The following is a 20,394-nucleotide window of genomic DNA, read 5'->3' on the forward strand; positions in this document are numbered from 1 at the left end:
GCGTGTAATTAGTTTTTATATATATATCTGTGTGTCAGTGTCAGTGTGTGTGTGTGTGAGCGTTCCATGTATAAGTGCATTTACCCCAAAAGAGTGTAAGTGTCAGAGTCCTGTGTGTGTGTGTGTGTGCCTGTGTGCGTGTAGAAATAAAATTTATTATTGCATTAACGTTTTTGGAGCACAGGAGATCCCTGTTGCTCCCCCCCCACACACACACACACACACACACACTCTGAAGCAGGGGTATGCAAATGTATGCCACCAATTGGACAGTGCCTGTGCCAGTGCCAGTGCCTGTGCCTGTGCGTGGAATGCATTTAATTGGGAATCGGGGAATCGAGAATCTAGTAACGAGCATCGAGCGGGTTGCTCCAAAGGTTATTCCATGATTCCTTGCTGGAGTGCCCCTCGGAGCGTGCCACATCCTGCACGTTCACGTGTGACTGTCCCTTTGCCATTCAGCTGTTCTCGAGCAGTAGATTATTCCAAATATTCCTGCCACAGAGCGTTCTCCTCTTGAGGAAACATCCGAGTGTTGAATGGATCCATTCTCCAGGAGCCGCCCTCGCACTCGGCAAGGCTCTGCCCGCACTCCTCTCTCCTCTCGTTTCCATTCCTCCAATCACTCATTCACCCATTGACGACCACATGTCGTATTAGTAATAATAATTTACACATTAGTATTCCTGTAGTTGCGATATACTGGAGGGGGGGAGGGGGCGGCAGGATATTCGAGGGGTGTGGCAGTAGCAGTGCCAGTAGTGTTCGTGCCGCGCGCGAATGTGGGGGGGGGGGGGGGGGGAAAGCTCAATCAATAGACAATTTTCAATTTGTGTCCGTGTGTGTGCCCCCCGCCCCCTTCCTGTACCCCACCCTTCCCGTTCCGTGTGGCGGTAGCATTGATTGGCGGTTGTTTAGGGTCAACCCCCGCCCCTCGTGCCCCTCGTGCCCCCCGCTGCTCCTGTGGTTATTGTTGCTTTCGCTGTTGTAAGCCAATTGATTTGTTGGTCTCTTTGCTGCTGCTGTCGCCACTCCATTCAGGTGGCGGGGGTGGCAGGGGGAGGGGGCACCACTGGGAGTCCACCGGAAATGCCACGCAATTTGTTTGTTCGCACTCAAGCCGCAAATATTGTGTGGAAATTAACTTGTTAGGCTACTGGGCGGTGGACGGAGGGCAGGGGAGGGGGATACAGGGGCGTACAGGAGGACAGGGGAGGGGGATGGGGGCGTAAAGGAGGGCAGGGGAGGCGGATAGGGGCGTACAGGAGTGTAGGAGTGTGGGCGTGGTAATTGACATTCGATTTATAATCGAAGAGTACTAGAAATGGAACTCCCTGTCTTCCCCCCTTAGTCCTTAGTCGCAGATACAGATACAGATGCACAGCTAGAGAAGATACTTTTGTTTAGAGTATTTTTCAAACGATCCCAGTAGCCCCTGAGTCGCCTTGATTCCCCGCACTCCCCATTTCTCAGTGAAATATCTCAGTCTATACACGGGTTCCGACTCGAACGGAACAAAATTCGTACAAAATTCGTAATTTTTGAAATAAATCGAAAAATACTAATCGTAAGCCAAAGAAGGAAGGAAGGAAGGAAGGATGGAAGAAGACAGGGAAGAAGACAGGGACACAATGTCGGACGTTTCTACGTCAGTCGATCCACCGGAGGTGGACGATCGGGAGGAGGAGGAGGCCAGATGGGTTGAACGGCACCTCCAGCAGTTCTCCAGCGAAACGCAGGTGCAAGTGCCACCAAGTGCAAGTGCAACAGAGGGACAAGAGGGCCCAGATCCACCAGACGCTGATGCAGAGGAAGGGCCACAGGCAGAGGCACAGGCAGGGCCAGCGGCAGTGGCAGTGGCTGTGGCAGAGGCAGCCGAATTGAACGTCGATTGGGTTAATGTGCGGCTAAACGAACTGCTCGAAGCGGCAACTGTCGCACACCCGAACTCCGATTGGCTCCTCGAACAGTGGCTGCAAGTGCTCCAGGCGGCAATGGACGCCCACAACGCAGCTCCCGTCGGCGGGGAAGGAGAAGCAGAGGCTGGGGCTGGGGACCCCGTTTGGGTCCATGAACGGATAAACCAAATTCTCCAAGGGGCAATGAACTCCACCAACGCAGTCCGGGAGGCCAGGGCCGGGCGCCAGCCACCGCCTCCTCGCCGCCAGCCACCCCGTCGACGCTCTGGTGAACGCCGCCGCGGCTCTCCCCACCGGCTGGTGGTGGGACGCGCGACTGGTGCTCGTGGCGGGAGACCCGACGTCGAGGAGGAGACCTCAGACTGGGAGCTTGACTGGATAAACCAGGCGCTCGAGGAGGCCAACCAGCTGGACCGAACTCTCCGAGCATACGAGGCAGCCAGGGACGGCAGGGCCCCTCGCCGCCATCCCCATCTCCGTCGCCGTCGTCCCCGTCCCGGTCCCCGTCCCCGTCCCGGTCCCCATCCCCCTCGAAGGTCCTGCCGACGCCGTCCGGGTTCTGGCGTCGGTTACCGCCGCCCCGTCCGCTACTTTGGGCATCCCCGCATGATTCTGGGGCGAGTGATGGCTCCTCGGATGGTGCTTAGACGACGTGGATTGCGACCCCTCAACGGCAACAACAACGACGGCAACGACAACGGAGAGGAAGATGCGGCGGATGCAGTGCGGAATGCTGGCTATGGCTACCGCATTCGCAGATTCCATCGATAGCCTCGCGACGAGATTCCACGATGCCACGATTCCTCGATTCCCCGACCTCCCGATTCCATGAATAAACAAAAAGAGTACTTCCAGGGACCGCAGGGCACTGCTGCACTTCCGTATTGCATTTCCTATGCTGCCGCACCGAGGGGCATGCAATCCTCGCGCATCGAATGGTGTCCGCATCCAGGGCTTTGCGGTTTTCCCATTTACTGTTCAAGTGGGCGCAAAATCAGAGCTCAGGGAGGTGGAGGGGGAAGAGGGGGAGGGGCAATGCCAACGACTTCATTTGCAACATCAATCCCGACCTCATCATCAAGTTGTCTGCTGTGGCACAGTGGCACCCGCATTACGGCAACAGCAGGGACTGCGTTTAATAAGGCGTGTGGCAGCCATCCAGAAGAGGCAGGCTCTAGTGCTAGAGCATTGAATGGGGCATGTCCTGGGGCAGGGGACGGGTGGCAATGTGGCGGTGTGGCAGGGGGGCTGTGGGGGGCTCCGTATAATTAGCTTTAATGGCCTAATGCGCGCGCTGGCCATTCCCGTGGCTGAGTCCTGGTCCTGGCTTTGCCTCTCCTTTGAAAGGAAGAGGAACGAGACGAGTCCTTTGACAGAGCGATTCCCGATTCTCGTTTAGGCGAGAGCGGAGCCCACCTTCTATATGCCTGCCACTCGAGTATTAATGAAAGACCTGCCCTGCCTTGCCCCAGTGCCCGCCTCTGCCGCACTTTAAAGCAATTTTCCAGCCAAACAAATTTGCAGGAAGCAAAGAGTTGCAGCGGAGCGTACGAGCGACTATTTATCTGCCCCCAATTGCTGCACGCCCCTGCTGTACTCCTCCATTCACACGTAGCAGGTCCTGTGGGATGGCCCATCCTGCCGCCGCTGCTGCCGCTGCTCCACAGAAACTTCTTGCCTCATAACTTCACATTGAAGAAGATGCATATGCAACACGTTCGTGCCATTCACTGGGGCTCCTGCTGCCGCTGTGCCACAGAAAGAAGAACTGCCGGCCTCCTGCTGCTGCTGCTACCTCCTGCTGTCTGCCGGTGTCTTGGAAGCGAGAATCGAGGAGGACACAAGCAGCAGGATGTTTTCCCACCTTAAGGCAGCAGGAAAATACTCCCCCTTTGGATACTCCCTTCTGTGCCTTCTACAGGGTATTCCCTGCTTCGACGCTTGCCCTATTCAACTCCGAAATCTAGAAGATATACGACGAGGCGGGAATGCTGCAACTTTTTCTTAGTGCGGCATGAAATGAATGCTTTTTGGGGGTCTGTTGGGGGGCTTCCTGAAGGCAGGAAGAAGAAGAGCGATGCGGATGAGCAAAGAAATGCTGATGGCTGATGGCGGATACGGTTAAGGGTTGAGCTGAAAGTTAATTGAAAAGTATTGTTTGCTGTTTTATGCCACACTGTTGGCACTTGCCACACACACACACACACACAGAGAGAGAGAGGGAGACAATGAAAGCGGAGGCAGATGCTGCCATTTTCCATTTGCGATTCATATTCCACTTACCTTTTACTTTGCCTCTTGGAGCGGCGGCGGATGGGAGGAAAAAAGCGCAAATTGCTTGTTGGAGAAAGCCATACAAAAACGCAGCATTTATTGTGTTTGGGGTTTGCCCCATCCCCCCTCAGCCACGAGGGATGCGGGCTTACAGGGTATGCTTATATATTCTACACTCTATACTCTAAAGGTGTATTTATTTATGACATAGATCCGACTCTTGGAGTAGACCCCAGGGCCTCCTCCGCACGATGTATGAATGATTCGATCGGATGACAGGGAGAAGAACGAACTCTTCTTCTTTGATATGTGTGGCAGATCTTTTTCGTGGGGGATACAACCTACGAGAAGCCACTAACTAAAGCGCTAATACATGCACTAGCATGCGACTAACTTAAGAGAGAAACGAGAGAGAGAGAGGAGGACAATCCTGCCTGTCTTTCATTCTTATTTGATTATCACTTGAGAAAGGGAGAGAGAGAGAGCACACACACACAGACGAGAGAGAGAGAGACAGAGAGAGAGAGAGAGTATCTACAACACTAATTAACAATCGGGGAAGGGGGAGGAAGATCTCGAGAGAGAGATCCTTGGAGGAGCATCAGCACCGGCAGCATCTCCTTCATTCGAGCTGCATTCATCTTCTGTGAATCGTTTGCCTCTGAATAATGAGTACCATTCAAACGTGAACGTGGGATGCTGTGGGGTGGTGGAGGGGATCCTCAGCTCAGGATCGTCGCGTGATCCGAGGCCTTGCCATTCTTGCTGATCAGCGCCTTGGGACCTGCAGGAGGGGAGGGAAGTGCATCAGTAAAAGCTCCAAAGCAGGGGGGGGCGTACACGTACCCTCCGTGTCCGAGGCACTGGCCACGCCCATGATCTTCAGCGAACGAAAGAGCGCCCCCAGATTGGAGCGCCCGTCCAGATACTCGCTCTCCAGCCGCACCACCGCGGCCTTCTTGCTCTTCGTTTGCGTGTGCCACACCAGGATCTGCGAGCAGTTCTTGCCACGCGGCTCGATCAGGTCGAGCCGCAGGCCGATGCTCCGCAGGAAGCGGTCCTCCTCGAAGCCCGGCTTGTACGGCATATTGACGTTCGGGAACTGGGCCATGTACTCGAGATTCACCGCGAAGCCGGCCATGTCCACGGGCCAGCGTCTGCCCGCGAGCCACGAGTCCAGGAAGGCCACCACCTTGCCCTGAAAGGGAGGTAAGAGGATTAGAGATCATCCCCATAGATCGTCGCACAAGGACAAGACGCACCTTCCGCACCACCGGACCGCTGACGCCGTAGTCCGCGATGAATCCCACGGGGAACATGGACACCCGCTGCGTCTGCCGGATCTCGGAGAAGAGCCCCAGGTCGTAGGTGTTGTCATCGTCCCCGAAGTAGAGGACGCCGTCCGTGAGGTTCCGCTGCCGCAGCCACTGCAGGGCGGCCCTCCGATTGGCCACGCCCCGCGGGGCAGGCTTCACCTTGCGGAAATTGCTGGGCATCGGACTCGCCAGATGGGTGTAGGGGATGCCTGGAGAGGGAGGATTAGACTGATGCACTCCTCTGCACAGAAGGACAGATGCAATTACCGAATCTCTTGAGCATCCCATCCATGAACGTGTTGCATCCCTCCTGATCGTTGGCCACCAGCCAGTGCAGGCGCGGCACGTGCAGCAGGGTGTGGGCGAGGCGCGTCAGCTCCGGGATCTGCTCCCGCCGCGGATACGTGGGCGTCACGAAGTAAATGATGGGCAGGTGGCCGTACTGGGCCACCGGCTTGTCCTGCACGTACAGCCGCTGATCCAGGTGGCCCTCGCTGCAGAGATGCAGCGACTCGTTGAGGGCCCGCGAGAGGATGCCATCTGTGGGAGCAGAAAGCAGAGAGCAGAGAGCGGGGGAATGTATCAGTATTTGTAATTATTCAACTATTTGCTGAGGGGTGAGCACCTCCATTGACCCCCACGATCCCTCGTGTGGCATCACGTAAGCATTCCCAGTCCCCGCCCCGGGGGGGAGGAGATGGAATCCCAGTAACGGGCTAATTATACGCCATGGAATAATGGAGTTGTTATCCAGAGATCTTCCAATGCGTGAGGCGTCTCCACCCACCCTCCCCCACGGTGTAGACCGGAAAACAAGTGCAAGTGTAATTGCAACTGCGGTTCCCGTTAATGGAATTCGAGAGCGGAATGGAATACTCCCCAAATAACGATAAAACGATATGCAACACATAATTCTCCGGATAACAAAAGGGAGAACCCTCTCCCCCTCCCGCTCGTATTCCCAGCCCCAGGGCGAATGCACTAATAAGTTATTAAATATTGACGCCACGAAAATAGAGACCCACCCAAGGGGGGGGTTGGGGGTTGGGGGGAGAGCACGCGAATGATGATTATTCCAGGTGGAATCGAACAATGGACACATTCGGCCCCTCCGGCCGGCCGGCCGCTCGTTTGTTTGTTTGTTTGCCGATATCACAGGGTCTGCGTCTGCCATCATCATCATCAGAGTCGTAAAAACTGTTTATGGTGGGGCTGTCCCCCCCGCCCCGTCACATGTGCGTATGTTTGCCCCCCGTCCCCCTCTGCGGCGGCTGATAAACCAAACACTTAACAATGAGAATGGAAGTACCAGCAATCCGTAGATATGTACGGAGGGAGGCACCTCCACGCACGTACCCCATTTTAATGATGAATTGGTGCCATTGGGGAGTACGAATACGAATACGCCTGTGAATACGATTATGAATACGAACGTAAATAAGAGTCAAGTGCATAGAAGCCCCAGACGGCAGACCCGGAGTCTCGATGGGGCAATCGGGGGATTGATTAGGAGACTCATTCTGAATTCCCCAAGCATATGACCGCAAGCATATGATTGATTCGTGATTGGTGACTGGCGGCTTGGGACCCTCCCTGCGGGACTTTTTTCTAGATTCAATAACGAAAGGCTGGAGATACTACGATCCAAGGCCCAGAAGTAGAGCCATATCTGTCCCCAGAGCTCCTTGAAAAAGCAGAGTCTACGCAGCGATACGAAATCTTGTACCCAGACATCGGGGCACCATTTGGAAGATCTATGAGTCATAGCTGGAGACGGAACATTCGATAGCTGAATGTTTCTTCGGGGCCTGTGGCGAGTTCATTCATGAATGCGTCTCCTTAATCTCTCGATTCATGAATGTGATTCATGGCATTCATGGCATTCACTGGAGAGGCGGAAATTTACAAATTGTTAACATTTGCTTAGACATTTTGATGGCAATTTGAGTTGCACTGTTGTGTGTTTCCGAAAATATACACACACGAAGAGAGTGGGGGAGGGAGAGTGGGAGGGGGAGGGGCATCGTCTCGACACGCGCAATTGAAAGAAATTGAAATTGAAATCGACTCGACTCGAGGCGGAACGAAACAAACAGATGATCCCCACAATAAGAGCACAGATTATGGGGGCAACAAGTGGTAACACCTCCCACCTCCCCCCGCCCCCCTCTTGAGTACTTTTGTTCTGTTTGTTGTTGCTTTCTCATGGAAATTAAAGCGAATCCGAACTCTGGACTCGTTTGAGGCGCTTCTACTCGAAAGGCGGCGCCGACTGGGGGAAAGGGGGGATGGGAAAAGTGCAATTAAAGAAGGGGTGTGCCATTCAGAACTCAACAAAACTGATTAAAACTGAGTCGCAGTCGCAGTCGCAGTCGCAGTCGGAGTCGCATTCGTGTGGTATGCCATTCAGATATGGGATTTTGTGTCTACACGATTACGAATCCGAAAAGCCCATGTGTCATGGGTGGGGCGAGCTGTGTAACGAACGGGGGACGAAGGGGGCCTCCTTAATTGAAGCTTTCTTTCGCCAAGGAAATCAATCGATATGGTGTCTCCCCGCACCCCCCCAAAATGGACATTGGGGCATGCAAGCGTAGCTACCATTCCCGGAACAGCGAAGAAAGCCCCTGCGAAATAGGGTAATAAATTACGGATAGCCGACAGAAGGCCAGCAAGGAGGGGGATATCAGAAGAAGGGAATACCCTACCCGAAAGATTGGGAATCCCAAGCGATCTGCAAAGACTTGGCCCCCACATGAATTCGTGGCTATGCCATCCATAGATCCATAGCTGTCTGTCGCATTCCTCTCCCCCTAGTCGATGTACCCCGTCGTGCCATTCGGGGAGGGCCGTGTGAAGTGGAAAGCCCCAGTTAGATGGAACAGTTGACCTTGTCCACGGCGCGGCTTTCGCGGCGTGCAATAAAAATACACGGAGGCCAAAGAAGGCACACAAAAGGGGGGAGGGGTGTGGTGCTGCCAGTCAATGGAGTGTATGAGACGCTGCAAGACAATGCTATTAAATTAGACCAATTACCGCGAAAGGGTGGAAAGGGGGGGGGGGGGGGGATGAATAATACAACAAACAGCAGCATGAAACTGAAACCAGAAACTGACAGCCGAAGCGACAGAAACAGCAAACAGAAAACAGCGAAGCGAAGTGGATCGACCAGCCACACGCGATAATAACCGCGGCCCATAACTCATCGAAGCGGCGAAAAACGCGCGGGGGGTGGTAAAGTAGTGGCCCCTTTTCGGACCCAAACCCATATGCCCCGGCCTCGTGTAGGGTATCAGGGTGTCGGTCAGTTTCATTCGTTTCGTTGGCCCAAAGCCAAAACAAAAACGGAAAACCCGAAAGTGAAAGTGGGGTCTCTTTCTCTCTCGTAAATCACTTTCCAGTCCATCGTGGGTTGGTAGGGGAGGAGAGGGGAGGGGAGGGGAGGGACAGGTGCAACGTGCAACATCTAGAGTGTGGAATAGGGAAGGGAAGGGCTGAGGAGAAGGAAGGACTCACTCACATGATCTATATGGATTGCGAATACTTGAATCTTTTCGGTTTTTGGATGCGAACTTGGGGAGGTCTTGACCATCGAAGGCGGGAATTGTCTGACGTTGCCTGGCCAACTCCCGGAAGCGGGACAGGCCGAGGGATTGGGAGTGCTTACCCAGGTGGATTCCCTCATCGGAGTCATCGGTGGCGCCGCCGCCGCCGCCGCCCAGTCCCAGGGCGAGTCGCGTGTCCGTGTTGAGGGTGAAGTAGCAGAGGGCGATGAGGAAGATAAGGGCCCCCCCAAAGAGGCCTGCTGTCCGCAGGCAGCGGCGCCTGCTCCCGACGACGCCACTGGAGCCGCGAAGGAGGGCCATGGGGGGTGGCAGGGAATGGGTTGCCAGAAACGGTATACGGGGTGCGGCCCCCTTGGGGCGCCGCTGCTGTCGCTGGCGGTGCTGCTGTTGATGCCTCTCGATGTCCTCCTCCTCGTCGTCGTCGGACGATGTCAGTGGCTGGTCGAGTGCCGCGTAATAGGCACTTGGCATTATGCGGCTCGGGGCACGGTTCTCCGCGGATGGGGCTCAGATTCAGGTGCGGTTTCAGGCGTCAGCTGCTGCAGATCTGGGGCTGGCAGTGGCGTTGTTGCTGCTGCATCCCCGGACCCCACGACGACGCAGACGACGACTGTGATGCAGAGGGCGACAGAGGTGGCAGCGCGGGGCTGCGTTTGCCATTTGTGGGGTGGAGGGGAGGACCAGAAGCCGTCCTCCTCCCTCTCTCCGCTCCTCTCCTCTCTCCTCCCTTCTGTTATACAATTCCGAGAACAGAACGAAAGACCCGAAAATTATGCAAATTCCAAGCACATTTGGCGGCCGCTCTGCTTTGCTCTGCTGTGCTCTCTTTTCCTGTTCTTTTCAGTTATTGTTATTTCTGTTTCTTCTTCTGGGTTTCTGTGTTTTTGTGGCTGTCACACACGCGGGGGCACAGGGCGGCAGCGGTGGGTCTATAAAAAACCAAATCAAAATATTCGCCAGAGCCACAGAATCGACGAACGAACACGCGAAGACGCCGCCGCTAGCTTTGACAAAAAATCTGAATAATCGGAATAAACTTTTGCACCGCCTGCTGCCTCGCTCGCTCGCTCTCTCTCCCGTGTTGCTTTTGTTGTTTTGCTCTCTCGCTCTCTCTACCCTTTGTTGTTCGAATGCTTTCTAGGTGCATGCGAGCGCAGGGTATAACGAGGTTAGGTTCGGGCAAGTGCCGCTAGGGGTCCATAAAAGTGGTTCATTGGATGCTAGCAATGTATGTCCCTTACCTGTGGAACACCTTTGCATAGGTTTACCTTACCTAACCTTATAAAGCTTGTACCTTGGCTCTCTTTTCAACCACCGCCACAGCTGGCCCAGGGTTGTATTGAATAGTAGCAGACACTATTTTGGGTTCGGATCTTGGCTAAATTTCAAATTGGAAATCCAAGGGTAAAGCGGGAAAGTATTTTTCAAAAGCGAAAGGAAAGGAACCCTAAATCTTGCGATTGAAATGTGTTCCCTTTAAACGGTAGCAACAGCTGTCTAGCCAGAGAAACCCGAAACACTCGTAGACGCCATGACCAATCCGTACACATTGTATCTTATCTAATCTACACATTTAATCGCTGCAATTGTCTGGATGATTACGAGGCTCTTTGGGCCTTTTACTGATATTTGACTTGGCTACCATTTCGCAATATTCTGTATTTCTTTCCCCGAATCCCACGGAACCACTGAATGAAAGCGAATGATTTACAAACGGATAGAACGGGTGTTACATTTATTTCTTATAAAGTTTTTACGCTTGCGGGCTGTGGGGCGGTACAAATGTGTTTACAATTCGTTTAGTGTGTGTGTGTGTGTGTGTGTGTGTTCTTTGATTGTTAATTAAGCAAATGTTTAAACGATTAAAAGCCACTAGTATCTCACTGTTTTGATTGCTGCACTCTTTCGGTAGCTGCACTGCAGCTCCCTTTGAGGGGGGGAAATCGATTGGCGGACAAACAAACAACACTCCTTGATCCTGATCGCTCCCGATCCTCCCTGCACTTATGGAATAATTAACTAAATGTTTTATGTAGAACTCGTAGCGGTGTGGCGGTCCATTCCGGATCCATCCTAGATGTTGGCCTTGATGACATCCTCCAGCCGCTGGGCATTGGCCCCAGCGAACTCCTCCACCTTGTTGGTGTTCTTGATGAACACAAACGTGGGCATGCTGCAGATGTTGTAGTCCATGGCAATATCCTCGGATTCATCGACATCGACCTGCGGAGACAGACACAGATACGGTTACAGATTGATAGATATGTATGGGCTCTCCAGAGCAGTGGATTCTCACCTTGAGGATGACAATGTTGTCGGCGTACTGCGTGGCCAGCTCCGCCAGCTTGGGGGCGATCATCTTGCAGGGGCCGCACCAGGTGGCATAGAAGTCCAGGACCACCAGCTTGCTTCCCGCCTGCTGCAGCTGGGCATCGAGGTCGGCCTGGGGGAGGGATACAGAGAGAGAGAGATGGAGTGGTTATCATGTGTGCGTGTGCCTTTTCCATCCCCGATTGACCCACTTTTCCCCCCGTCTCTCGTCGCCCGTGGATCCACCGTAGCTCCCAGCACTCCCTCTCCTTATCGCTGACATGTGCGCGATAAGGGCGCTGCTGTTGCCTGGCAACCCCAAAACTCGCCAGTCCCCCCACAATCCCCTTCCTCTGCCTTTTCCCATAGGTGCTAATCAGATGTTAATGAGTTTCCAGTCCGCTGTTCTATATATTCGATCCGATCTGTATCCCATGGCACGGCGCACAGTTTTCCATTTGATTGAAATGTTTTCTGGCCAAGACCCCAATGAATATGCCACAAGAATCGTTTCTAAATAATAAACGAGTGGGGCATGCACTTATAAATTCCAAATGAATGGGAGCACCCCTCCAGCGACACGAACAGAAGAGTGAAATGCAATGAAATGAAATTAGAGGTTGGTTGTTGGGTGTTTTGTGTTGGTTGTTGGTTGTTGGGGCCCCGCCTCTGTCACGTTTTCCGCGGCGGTGACCTCTAATTAATTTGCTGGTATGTGCGATGGTAATCGCAGAAACAGAGTCAAAGAAATGGCTCTAATGGAATTACTGTGGGCATGGGGCAGGTGGCATTGGGCCTGTGGCATTCGGCAGGTGGGGAATGACTCCCCAGGGGGGTGGTGGAATGGGAATCCGGCTTTCGGTGGAGAATTAACATAAACGGAACAAGTTCTGGGAAACGCGTTCCAAGATGAGTAAGAGATCCATCCAGAGATGAGCTCTATTCTATAGATGATTCACTCCATGATCAAATCACTTTGAATGGATTCAATTATAATGTCGAAATTGTGTTTAGGAATGTTCCAGCAAGTGGTTTCTTCCGATAAGCCGGAACATGGGTAGACCACAAATGGAACAACGGACGGGGTTGGGGGGTCAATGGTTAGGAGGTGGCCTGTGCTTGTACATTAAATATTTACTTGAGTGGAGGAAATCCACACTGTACTCTAGAGAACGCGAAATATTCACTCTCTGACGCAATATTTGGTATTTCATTTGTATTTACGAGAGGGGCACGGGAGGGGGAATGGCAATGAGATGTGCAGGGCAATCATTCAACCGGTTTCCACCCCTTTCCGAGGGGACGCTCTGCGTCTCCATCTCCGTCTCCGTCGCTGCTGCTGTCGCTGAATGGCGCGTAAAAAACAGTACACCCTGTACAGTAGTATTCGTAACCCCCAGAATTAGGCCCCGAGACCCGATAGCGATTTATTGCTAGCTCATGCTCTGAATACACTCGCATTCACATATTCATGTGGACTATATCTGTGGAGGAGATTAGTCAATAATAATTCCGAATGAAAGACCATTAAATTCCACTTTCTCATGACATTTTGGCCAGACCACAGACGGAATGGTCATCTTTGAGAGATGATATCATAACCTTCTCTTCGCTCTGTTTCTCTCTGTCTCTCTCTCTGCTTCTCTATGCTATTCTCATACTGGTTTTTGGCTTTCTTTCTTGATTGTTTTCGCTGTTGGCTGTTTCCCTCTCCCCTGACATTCGTTGGGGCCGCCAAAGCGACAACAACACTGCCTGAGGGCCACAGACACAGCCACCTCCATCGGCCCCCCTTCCCCACTAAATTCGTCGTAAGCGAACGTATGGCAAAAGCGTGGAGAATGAAATGAAACGAAGAAATAGAAAGAGGAATTCCAATTCCAATTTCATTTCCATTTGCATTTATTTTACTATGGCACGGGGAGGAAGGCTATTAATTGGGGATATTCCACACAGCACACAATTGAAGCCGGAACTTGTCGCCCCCAGACTATTCACGATTTATTCACAGATGATTCACTCACCTTGTCTTTCACTTGGTAAACCATTATGTAGCTCGGAAGGTTGGAGGTTGTGTTGTGTTGCGGTGGAGCCGGCGGTAGAAAATGTACAAAAAGTTACTTAATTAGCAGCAGTGGAGTGGAGCAGAGGAGCAGAGCAGAGCAGAGAGAGCACTCTTCGCCACGACGCAAGCTCGTTTCGGTGTTGGAATTCGAATGAATGATGCCGAATCGAATGCCCAGCGCTGTTAAATGTAATCTTTGCTGTTAGCAAGCTGTTGGCTGGCGCCCCTAGCCGCGGCCATTTCTTGAAGTTCTTCGTTAACAGTGCTCTGTTAGCATACCTTTAAGCTCAAAGTAGATTCGAGTTGGAGCGAGAGGGCTCATTTTCGCGTTTCATGTATGAGTTTTGAGTTTTTCGAGAGCTTTCATGTTAACGTAACATGTGCTGTGTTTAACATTGCCTGAACAGCGGTTCTTCTAACATGCTGTTAGCTTACATTACTGCATTCAGCCACAGGGTATAACAGCTAACGAGGTGCTAACGCCCCTACTCTCCAGAGGGCGCTGCCTGTAACGGAAATTCAAACAGCGTAGAGAATCAACACATATTTCATAATTTATTTTAAAAGAAAACAATTCTTTAACACTACAAATACGTTTTTGGAAATTAAGATTTCGCCACTAATCACTATCACTAAACTAAACTAAACGCTACTAGCTAGTGAGTGATTCCTCCCTCCCTTTAAGTACATATCTGTCAATGGGCCGCATGTGTGGCAGCTGCTGCCGCTGAATGGTGCAAATGGTGATGATGATGGTGGTGGTACGTGAGCGTGGGCGGTGGGGGCGGAGGCGGCGGCGCCACTGCCACTGTGGGCATCACCCCGATCGAGGGCTGTGCGATCTGGGCCTGAGCCATCTGCTGTTCGTACGAGGAATAGTGATCGTAGTAGGATCCATAGCCGGAAGCGCTGCCGGGATCGATGCCGGGATTCGATGCAGCCCCCGTGGAGGCGGACACTGAGGCGGGTGGCACGGTGGTTCCCGTGTCGAAGTAGCTGACGCCGTTGTAGCCGTTGGCGCTCTCGTAGAAGTGTCCAGCGGCTGCGGAGACGCCTCCGGGGAACTGCTGCTGGTGCGGATGCCCGTGGGGATGGTGCTGCTGCAGATCGTAGTCCTGGACGTGTCCCTTCGCCTCCCGATGGCTGCTGTAGTAGTAGTCGTAGTTCTCCTCCGCGTACGCCAGCGGCTGCGTCTCCACGGTGGCGTTATACTTGACGGTTGGCTGCCCCTGCCCCTGCCCCTGTCCCTCCCCCTTGCAAAGCTCCTCCTGGATGCTGCCCCCGAGGTGCTGCTTGATCTGCGAGTAGTTGATGAACTCGGGCTCCGGCGTCGCCAACTGGGGACTCGACTCGTAGGAGATGCCACACCCCGTGGCAGCTGGTCCCTGGTGGCACATGGCGTTGCTGTAGCCGCCGGTGGAGGATTGATGCTGCTGCTGCTGGTAGGAGGCTGCCGCCAGCTCCGAGATGCAGGCGTACGGGAGGCCCGGCGACTTGCTGGGGGCCGTGGCGGCCGCCGGCGTGGCATGGTAGATGGTGGGATAGTTGTAGGTGATGTGCTGGTGGTTCACCGTGAACACATTCGCGGAGCTCTCGCAGTGATTGCCCATCGTGGCCTCCGCCCCGTTCAGCGGCCAGCCCCCCGCCACGCCGTTGCTCGCGTAGCTCGAGGACTGCCCCGCCTCCAGGTAGCTGTGGCAGGTGCAGTGGCTGTAGGTGGTGTGGCACTTGCCGCAGCCATTGAACGGATAAATGTCCAGAGCAGAGGCTGCCGAATGGCTCAAGGGATTGCTGGCCACCGCCGGACGATGCCCCTTGATGCCTTTTCCCATGAGATTCTGCCGGAAGGAATAGTTTTAGGATCGGAGGAGGAGGAGGAGGCTGTGGCTCAGACTCACCTGCTGCTTCACTTGCTTCACCAGACCCGCGATGACGGACTTCTTGGGATTCGTGGCCCCCACAGAGGCCTTCCCTCCGAGCGGAATCCTGCCGAAGGCTCGCTTCGAGACACTCGAGTTCTTGGGGTCTGGCCGCAGGTGATCGTGGACTCCCTTGGCCTGGAAGAAGATGGCGTTCCCCGAGTGGCGCCAGAAGTGGGTCACGGGGTAGCCGCAGTGGCCGCGGCAGGGCTTGATCTCCAGCCTGCCGCCCCGGCAGCTCTTGTTGGGGCACTGCTTGCCCTCCTGCTTGCGGCGCGCCTTGTCGCAGATCGCGGGCCGCAGGTTGATCCTCGACCCGTTGGGCAGGACGCAGTGCTGCGAGCACACCAGGACCCCCAGGCAGCTCTTCTTGAGGATGTTCACGTTGTGGTTGTTGGTGTTCCGCATCGCCCAGCCGGAGATGTGCTTCTTGGCCTCCTCGTTGTACAGCGCGTAGATGTGCCGCACATGCCCGTCGCTCCACTCGCTGAACTCGTCGAACTCCAGGTCTGCCACATGCGGCACGATGGCGTCATTGATGTCCCAGTCCCGCTTTGTCTTGACCGTCATTCCGGCAGAGAGGCAGAGATTCTGTTGCTGCTGCTGCTGCTGTTGGGGATCTGGGTGCTGCTGCTGCTGCTGATTGCTGAGGATTTGCTGCGACTTGAAGCTGTAGCCATTTCTGTGAAGGGAAGATCCATTTTGGATGAGTAATCCCTCAGTCTCGGATGATCTACTTAGATCCCCCACCACCACTCTGGTGGCGATGGGGATGGGGATGGGGATGTTCCCCTTTGTTTTAGTGCCTCGTTTAAGGAATTTCCATCTTAATTGCATCCTAAACTGTGAAGCTCGCTCTAGCGGGGAGTCTGTCTGTCAATCAAATGAAATGCTTGCTGCATTTACGATGCTGCCTGCCCCATGAAACGCATAAATCTACCGTTGCCTCCGCCACCAGCCCCGGCCCCGGCCCCGGCCCCAACGCCGTCTCCAAACTCTTTCTCGTTCTTTGGCTTGTAATCCAATCCGAATGAGCGCCAGTTTGGAGCGTGGAACGTGGGGCATGGAGCGTGGAGCGCCGGCGGCTGAGTCAGGCACGAGACTCGGAGATTGAGACTTGATCGACTTGATTGAAGGGGCAGATCTCGCGAGGCGACGCGCCCTGTGTGGGAGGGAGAATGTGTGGCCGATCGTTTAGTGCGGCTCGCGGTCTGCAATTAGCCATAAATTTGTTTCGATTCAGGCCCCAGCCTCGCGCTCCCTCGAGCGTTTTTGTTTTTATGTGTACTTGGAAGCCACAGCAGGTTGCACGAATGAGAACGCTCTCGGCTCTTGGCTCTTGGCTAATAACTCTGGCCCAAACACTGGCTCTGATTCTGTTTCTGATTCCGATTCCGATACCCGTGTCGGTCGTGTCGTTTCAATCACTTGGTGGTCCCCCCCCTAAGATCTCTCGATGAACCTGTTGTTCTTCTCTGTTCTGCTCCGTCGTTCGTCGTGTGGCAAGTCGCTTGTGTCTCGGCTATCGGTGTGTTCTTAGCGCTTTGTTTTGGGCCCGTAAATTGACTGCCTGACACTTGGTGTCTCTTGGGTGTCTCTTTGGGCGCTCGTTAGTCGCTCGCTTATCTCAGATGTTGATTGCATCTCACTTCGTTCTGGCTCTGGCTCGGGGTCCCACTCGCGGGGGGTTCGGGAATCTCATAATAAGTTTGTCACCTAGAAAATATGTCTCTATATTCCTCCTATGTCCGAGAGATGTGGTGACCCTTTCACTGGTGGCCCCTGCCTCTTGCTATGCGCCCCCGCCTTTTGGGGGGGGAGGGGGCGACCTGTGTGTGTGTGTGGTCTCCCTCCCGCGGCGGCATCTCTGTGGATCGGTCGCGATTGGAGTGCCACATTAACTAAGTTGTGGTGCACACGGCATGCCCCCCCACCCCTCCATGCCACAGGCCACAGCGTGTGATAATAAAGCGTTGGAAATCATTTACATTTTGTGGCCCCTGCCGCTGCCCCTGCCCCACGCTGTCATTGATCGTTTGATTTGTGGCACCATCTTTTGGGGGTGTGGGAGAGCTATGCCTCATCGGAGGCATGAAACGGATTGGAAAATGCAGATGGATGTGTGTCAAAAGATCGCGAATTGGGGGATACTTTACAGATACCTTTCTCTATTGGTACAGTTACAGATACAGATACAGAGAGTGGAGACTCGGAGACTCTAGTGGAAGCTACTTCTATCTAAGATACCTATTCCATCGGATATCCCTCTTAGATTTCTTCAGGAGATACTTTAGGTTGGAGATACTTTGGTGTATCTTTTCTGTACTTTGTTCATCCGGAAGATACTTTTTCACTTACATTACAACCATATTCCAATTGAATCCAAATTAATGATCAGCTGCTGTAATCCCAGTGTTGCAGAGATACTTTTGATAGCGGATTGTATCTAATGGATGTATCTTGTTCACTTCACAATTGCCACTGCACTCGATGGATGGATAATCATTGTAATCCAATTAAAAGAGGGCGAGTATAGACTCTGAAGATACTCTGAATAGTATCTCACGGATACCGCACTGTAAGCCGTCGCTAATTTCACGAATTTCAACGTACGCGACGACGACGACGACGACGACGACAAGAGGCGTAGCGGATGCTAACGGACGACCTTTCACTGTGTGGCAACCTGTGAGAGGAGCGAGCGCTTTGTATACTCTGCGTACTGTGTATCTGCCAGATACTCCTCCTCGTGCAAGAGACAAAAACAAAAGCAGCGCCACGGCCCAGCAGCGGCAGCAGACAAAAGCAAACTTCAGCGCTAAAGATACACAGATACACGGATACACGGAGCCACGGAGTGCGAGCGATGCCAAGTTTTGTCAACAAGGGAATGAATGGATACGCGCGAGCTCTGGCACTGGGCTCTGGCTCTGGCTCTGTCTCTGGCTCCACCTACAAAAACCAACAAAAAAGCAAGTGGCAAAAGGGGGACAGAGAGGGGGTGCGGGTGGACAGATGGAGGATGGATGGAAAGACGGAACCACCCGCATAATTTGGCGAAAACTCCACTCTTCACTCTCCACACACACACGGACAGAGCCGACAGCCGACGTCGGCGCATAATCAACGGCCACGAACAGCCAACAGGGCGAAGAGGAGCCGCAGCTGCCCAGAGTGCCGAAATGTATCCGTCAGATACAGATACTCACAACCCAGAGCCCAGAGCTGAGCTCCCTTCCAGGCAGCGGCTTCTTCCAGGCAGCAGCAGCAGCCGCAGCGGCAGCGGCACTTCTCGCCTCTGATTGGTCGGATAAACACGCGCACACGCACACGCACACGCAGACACACTGCATCTCTCTCTCTCTCTCTCTCTCTCTCTCTGGAGTACTGCTCTTTTCTCTGTGCTTGTGTGTGTGTGTCTTTGGGAGTTTTTAAAGTTCTGCTTATTGGGAGTGGAGGGGAGAGGGGCTTCCATGTGCAACAGCCGATAAGAATCACAGAAATTTAATTACTTATTATGCCGCTTATCAGGCGCCCATTGTTCCGCCGTCGAAGGCGAAGGATGGAGACCGAGAGAGAGCAATCAGGAGAAGGGCAATAGAGAGAGGGGGGGATAGATTTAATCATCTCTGAAATGTTTGGTAAATCATTCGGATTTTCATGATTTATGATTCTTAATAAAATCATCTAAAGATACACGTTTTAATGGATCCTAAATGAAGATATAACGTCTCTGAATCTGTACTCTATATACCATATGTATCTCCCTCTATACCTACTCTGAATCCACTGAATCGTTTCCACTGAAATTTCTAGAACAAAGATAGTTTCTTCTCTCCTTTGAGTATGTACTCCATAATGGATGAATGTGGCTTTAAGCCTAGCTTAAAGTGGCAACAATATCAGGGCCAGAGATCCCCCTGAGGGCCAAGAAAAAGTGCGGAGACTTCGGGGAGGGGGGGCTAATGCTCTGGCCGTGTGTGTTTTCACCTGATCGCATCGCCCGCATTCGCCATTTGGGGCACTGTTAAAACACAGGCAACAACAATAAAAACACACACAATTTATGCGTCCACTTGGTGGCACACACAGACGCACAACTACAGATACAGATACATCGCAGATACACCAGATACAATGGGAACAATTAACCAACGGCAGAAGCAGAAGCAGAAGCCGTGTCATCAGAGGAAAGAGTCCCCTGACGGAAAAGAAATGGAGGAGCCGCCAATAGGCAGGCGGCGTCGTTCAAGTGAAAAGTGGGGAAAACTCCGTTGACAGGAAATGCAAAGCGAAACCAGAGGCCAGTGGCAGTGGCAACTGTGGCAACTGTTGCTGCTGCTGCTGCTCATCGACTGTGACCCGTAATTAAAATGTGTGGCAGTGGCAAAAGGAGTGCAGGGAGTGGGAGTGAGTTCCCCTGAACGCACTCGAAGATACGGGATTGGGCCCTTAAGAGAGAAAGGGAGACCAGGGGAGGGGGAGGGGTACATGCCGCCGTGTAACTGCGCGCGGAAATGGCTGAAATGAATGGCTGCTGCTGTTGCTGTTGGCCATTTGCTAGCCCCCTGTGTTACCAATACCCCCCCACTACCTCTGTACCCCCCTACCTCTCCGTTTCTCTGCCGTTTGTTGTCGCTTTAACGCTCCTCCAAACACAGCAACACAGCAAATGATACGGGTGACAAATACATATTTCAACAACATCGAGAGAGGAGACGAGGAGGAGGAGGAGGCAGAGAAAGAGCCAGAAATGATAGAGAAATACTTATTCACAATTTTACAGCTGAAATGTGCTCGACTGGGACTGGGAGTATCTCTGCGGTTCACCTGGGGGTTCACGGTTCATGGTGCAGCTGCAACACTCACTTCTTGGGCCAGGGGCAGGGGGTATTTTCGCAATTAATTGCTCAACATTATTTTATAATCATTGCGTCTCGTTTAATGTAGGTAAAGAGCAACAGCCAGCCCCCCCCACACCGATGGACACATCCATTCGTAGACCTCTCCGAGAATGAGTCCCGC

General features: G+C 53.1%; 3 protein-coding genes across 5 annotated transcripts; all 3 read right to left on the bottom strand.

Annotated features, from left to right (window-relative positions):
• Positions 1–4,253: 4,253 nt before the first annotated feature.
• Positions 4,254–10,184, bottom strand: GlcAT-S (Glucuronyltransferase S). Of its 2 annotated transcripts, none has more exons than XM_015180266.2 (5): positions 9,030–10,184; positions 5,777–6,049; positions 5,456–5,718; positions 5,040–5,391; positions 4,254–4,977 (listed from the first exon to the last, which is right to left on the bottom strand). In XM_015180266.2, exons 1-5 carry the CDS (start codon positions 9,544–9,546, stop codon positions 4,916–4,918), a joined length of 1,467 nt encoding a protein of 488 aa, XP_015035752.1. In that variant the 5' UTR covers positions 9,547–10,184; the 3' UTR covers positions 4,254–4,915. The 2 variants fall into 2 exon arrangements, with proteins under 2 accessions (XP_015035752.1, XP_001356370.2); XM_001356334.4 differs by having other exon boundaries at positions 9,177–10,182.
• Positions 10,185–10,781: 597 nt separating this feature from the next.
• On the bottom strand, positions 10,782–13,579 carry Trx2 (Thioredoxin 2). Its single transcript, XM_001356335.4, has 3 exons — positions 13,410–13,579; positions 11,372–11,518; positions 10,782–11,298 (listed from the first exon to the last, which is right to left on the bottom strand). Exons 1-3 carry the CDS (start codon positions 13,431–13,433, stop codon positions 11,149–11,151), a joined length of 321 nt encoding a protein of 106 aa, XP_001356371.1. The 5' UTR covers positions 13,434–13,579; the 3' UTR covers positions 10,782–11,148.
• A 407-nt stretch (positions 13,580–13,986) lies between these two features.
• On the bottom strand, positions 13,987–18,213 carry gcm2. Of its 2 annotated transcripts, XM_033380588.1 has the most exons (3): positions 17,728–18,213; positions 15,349–16,051; positions 13,987–15,288 (listed from the first exon to the last, which is right to left on the bottom strand). In XM_033380588.1, exons 1-3 carry the CDS (start codon positions 17,736–17,738, stop codon positions 14,146–14,148), a joined length of 1,857 nt encoding a protein of 618 aa, XP_033236479.1. In that variant the 5' UTR covers positions 17,739–18,213; the 3' UTR covers positions 13,987–14,145. The 2 variants fall into 2 exon arrangements, with proteins under 2 accessions (XP_033236479.1, XP_015035754.2); XM_015180268.2 differs by lacking the exon at positions 17,728–18,213 and having other exon boundaries at positions 15,349–16,337.
• Positions 18,214–20,394: the final 2,181 nt, after the last annotated feature.

The sequence above is a fragment of the Drosophila pseudoobscura genome, chromosome 4 (genome assembly GCF_009870125.1).
Source record: "Drosophila pseudoobscura strain MV-25-SWS-2005 chromosome 4, UCI_Dpse_MV25, whole genome shotgun sequence".
NCBI lineage: Eukaryota > Metazoa > Arthropoda > Insecta > Diptera > Drosophilidae > Drosophila > Drosophila pseudoobscura.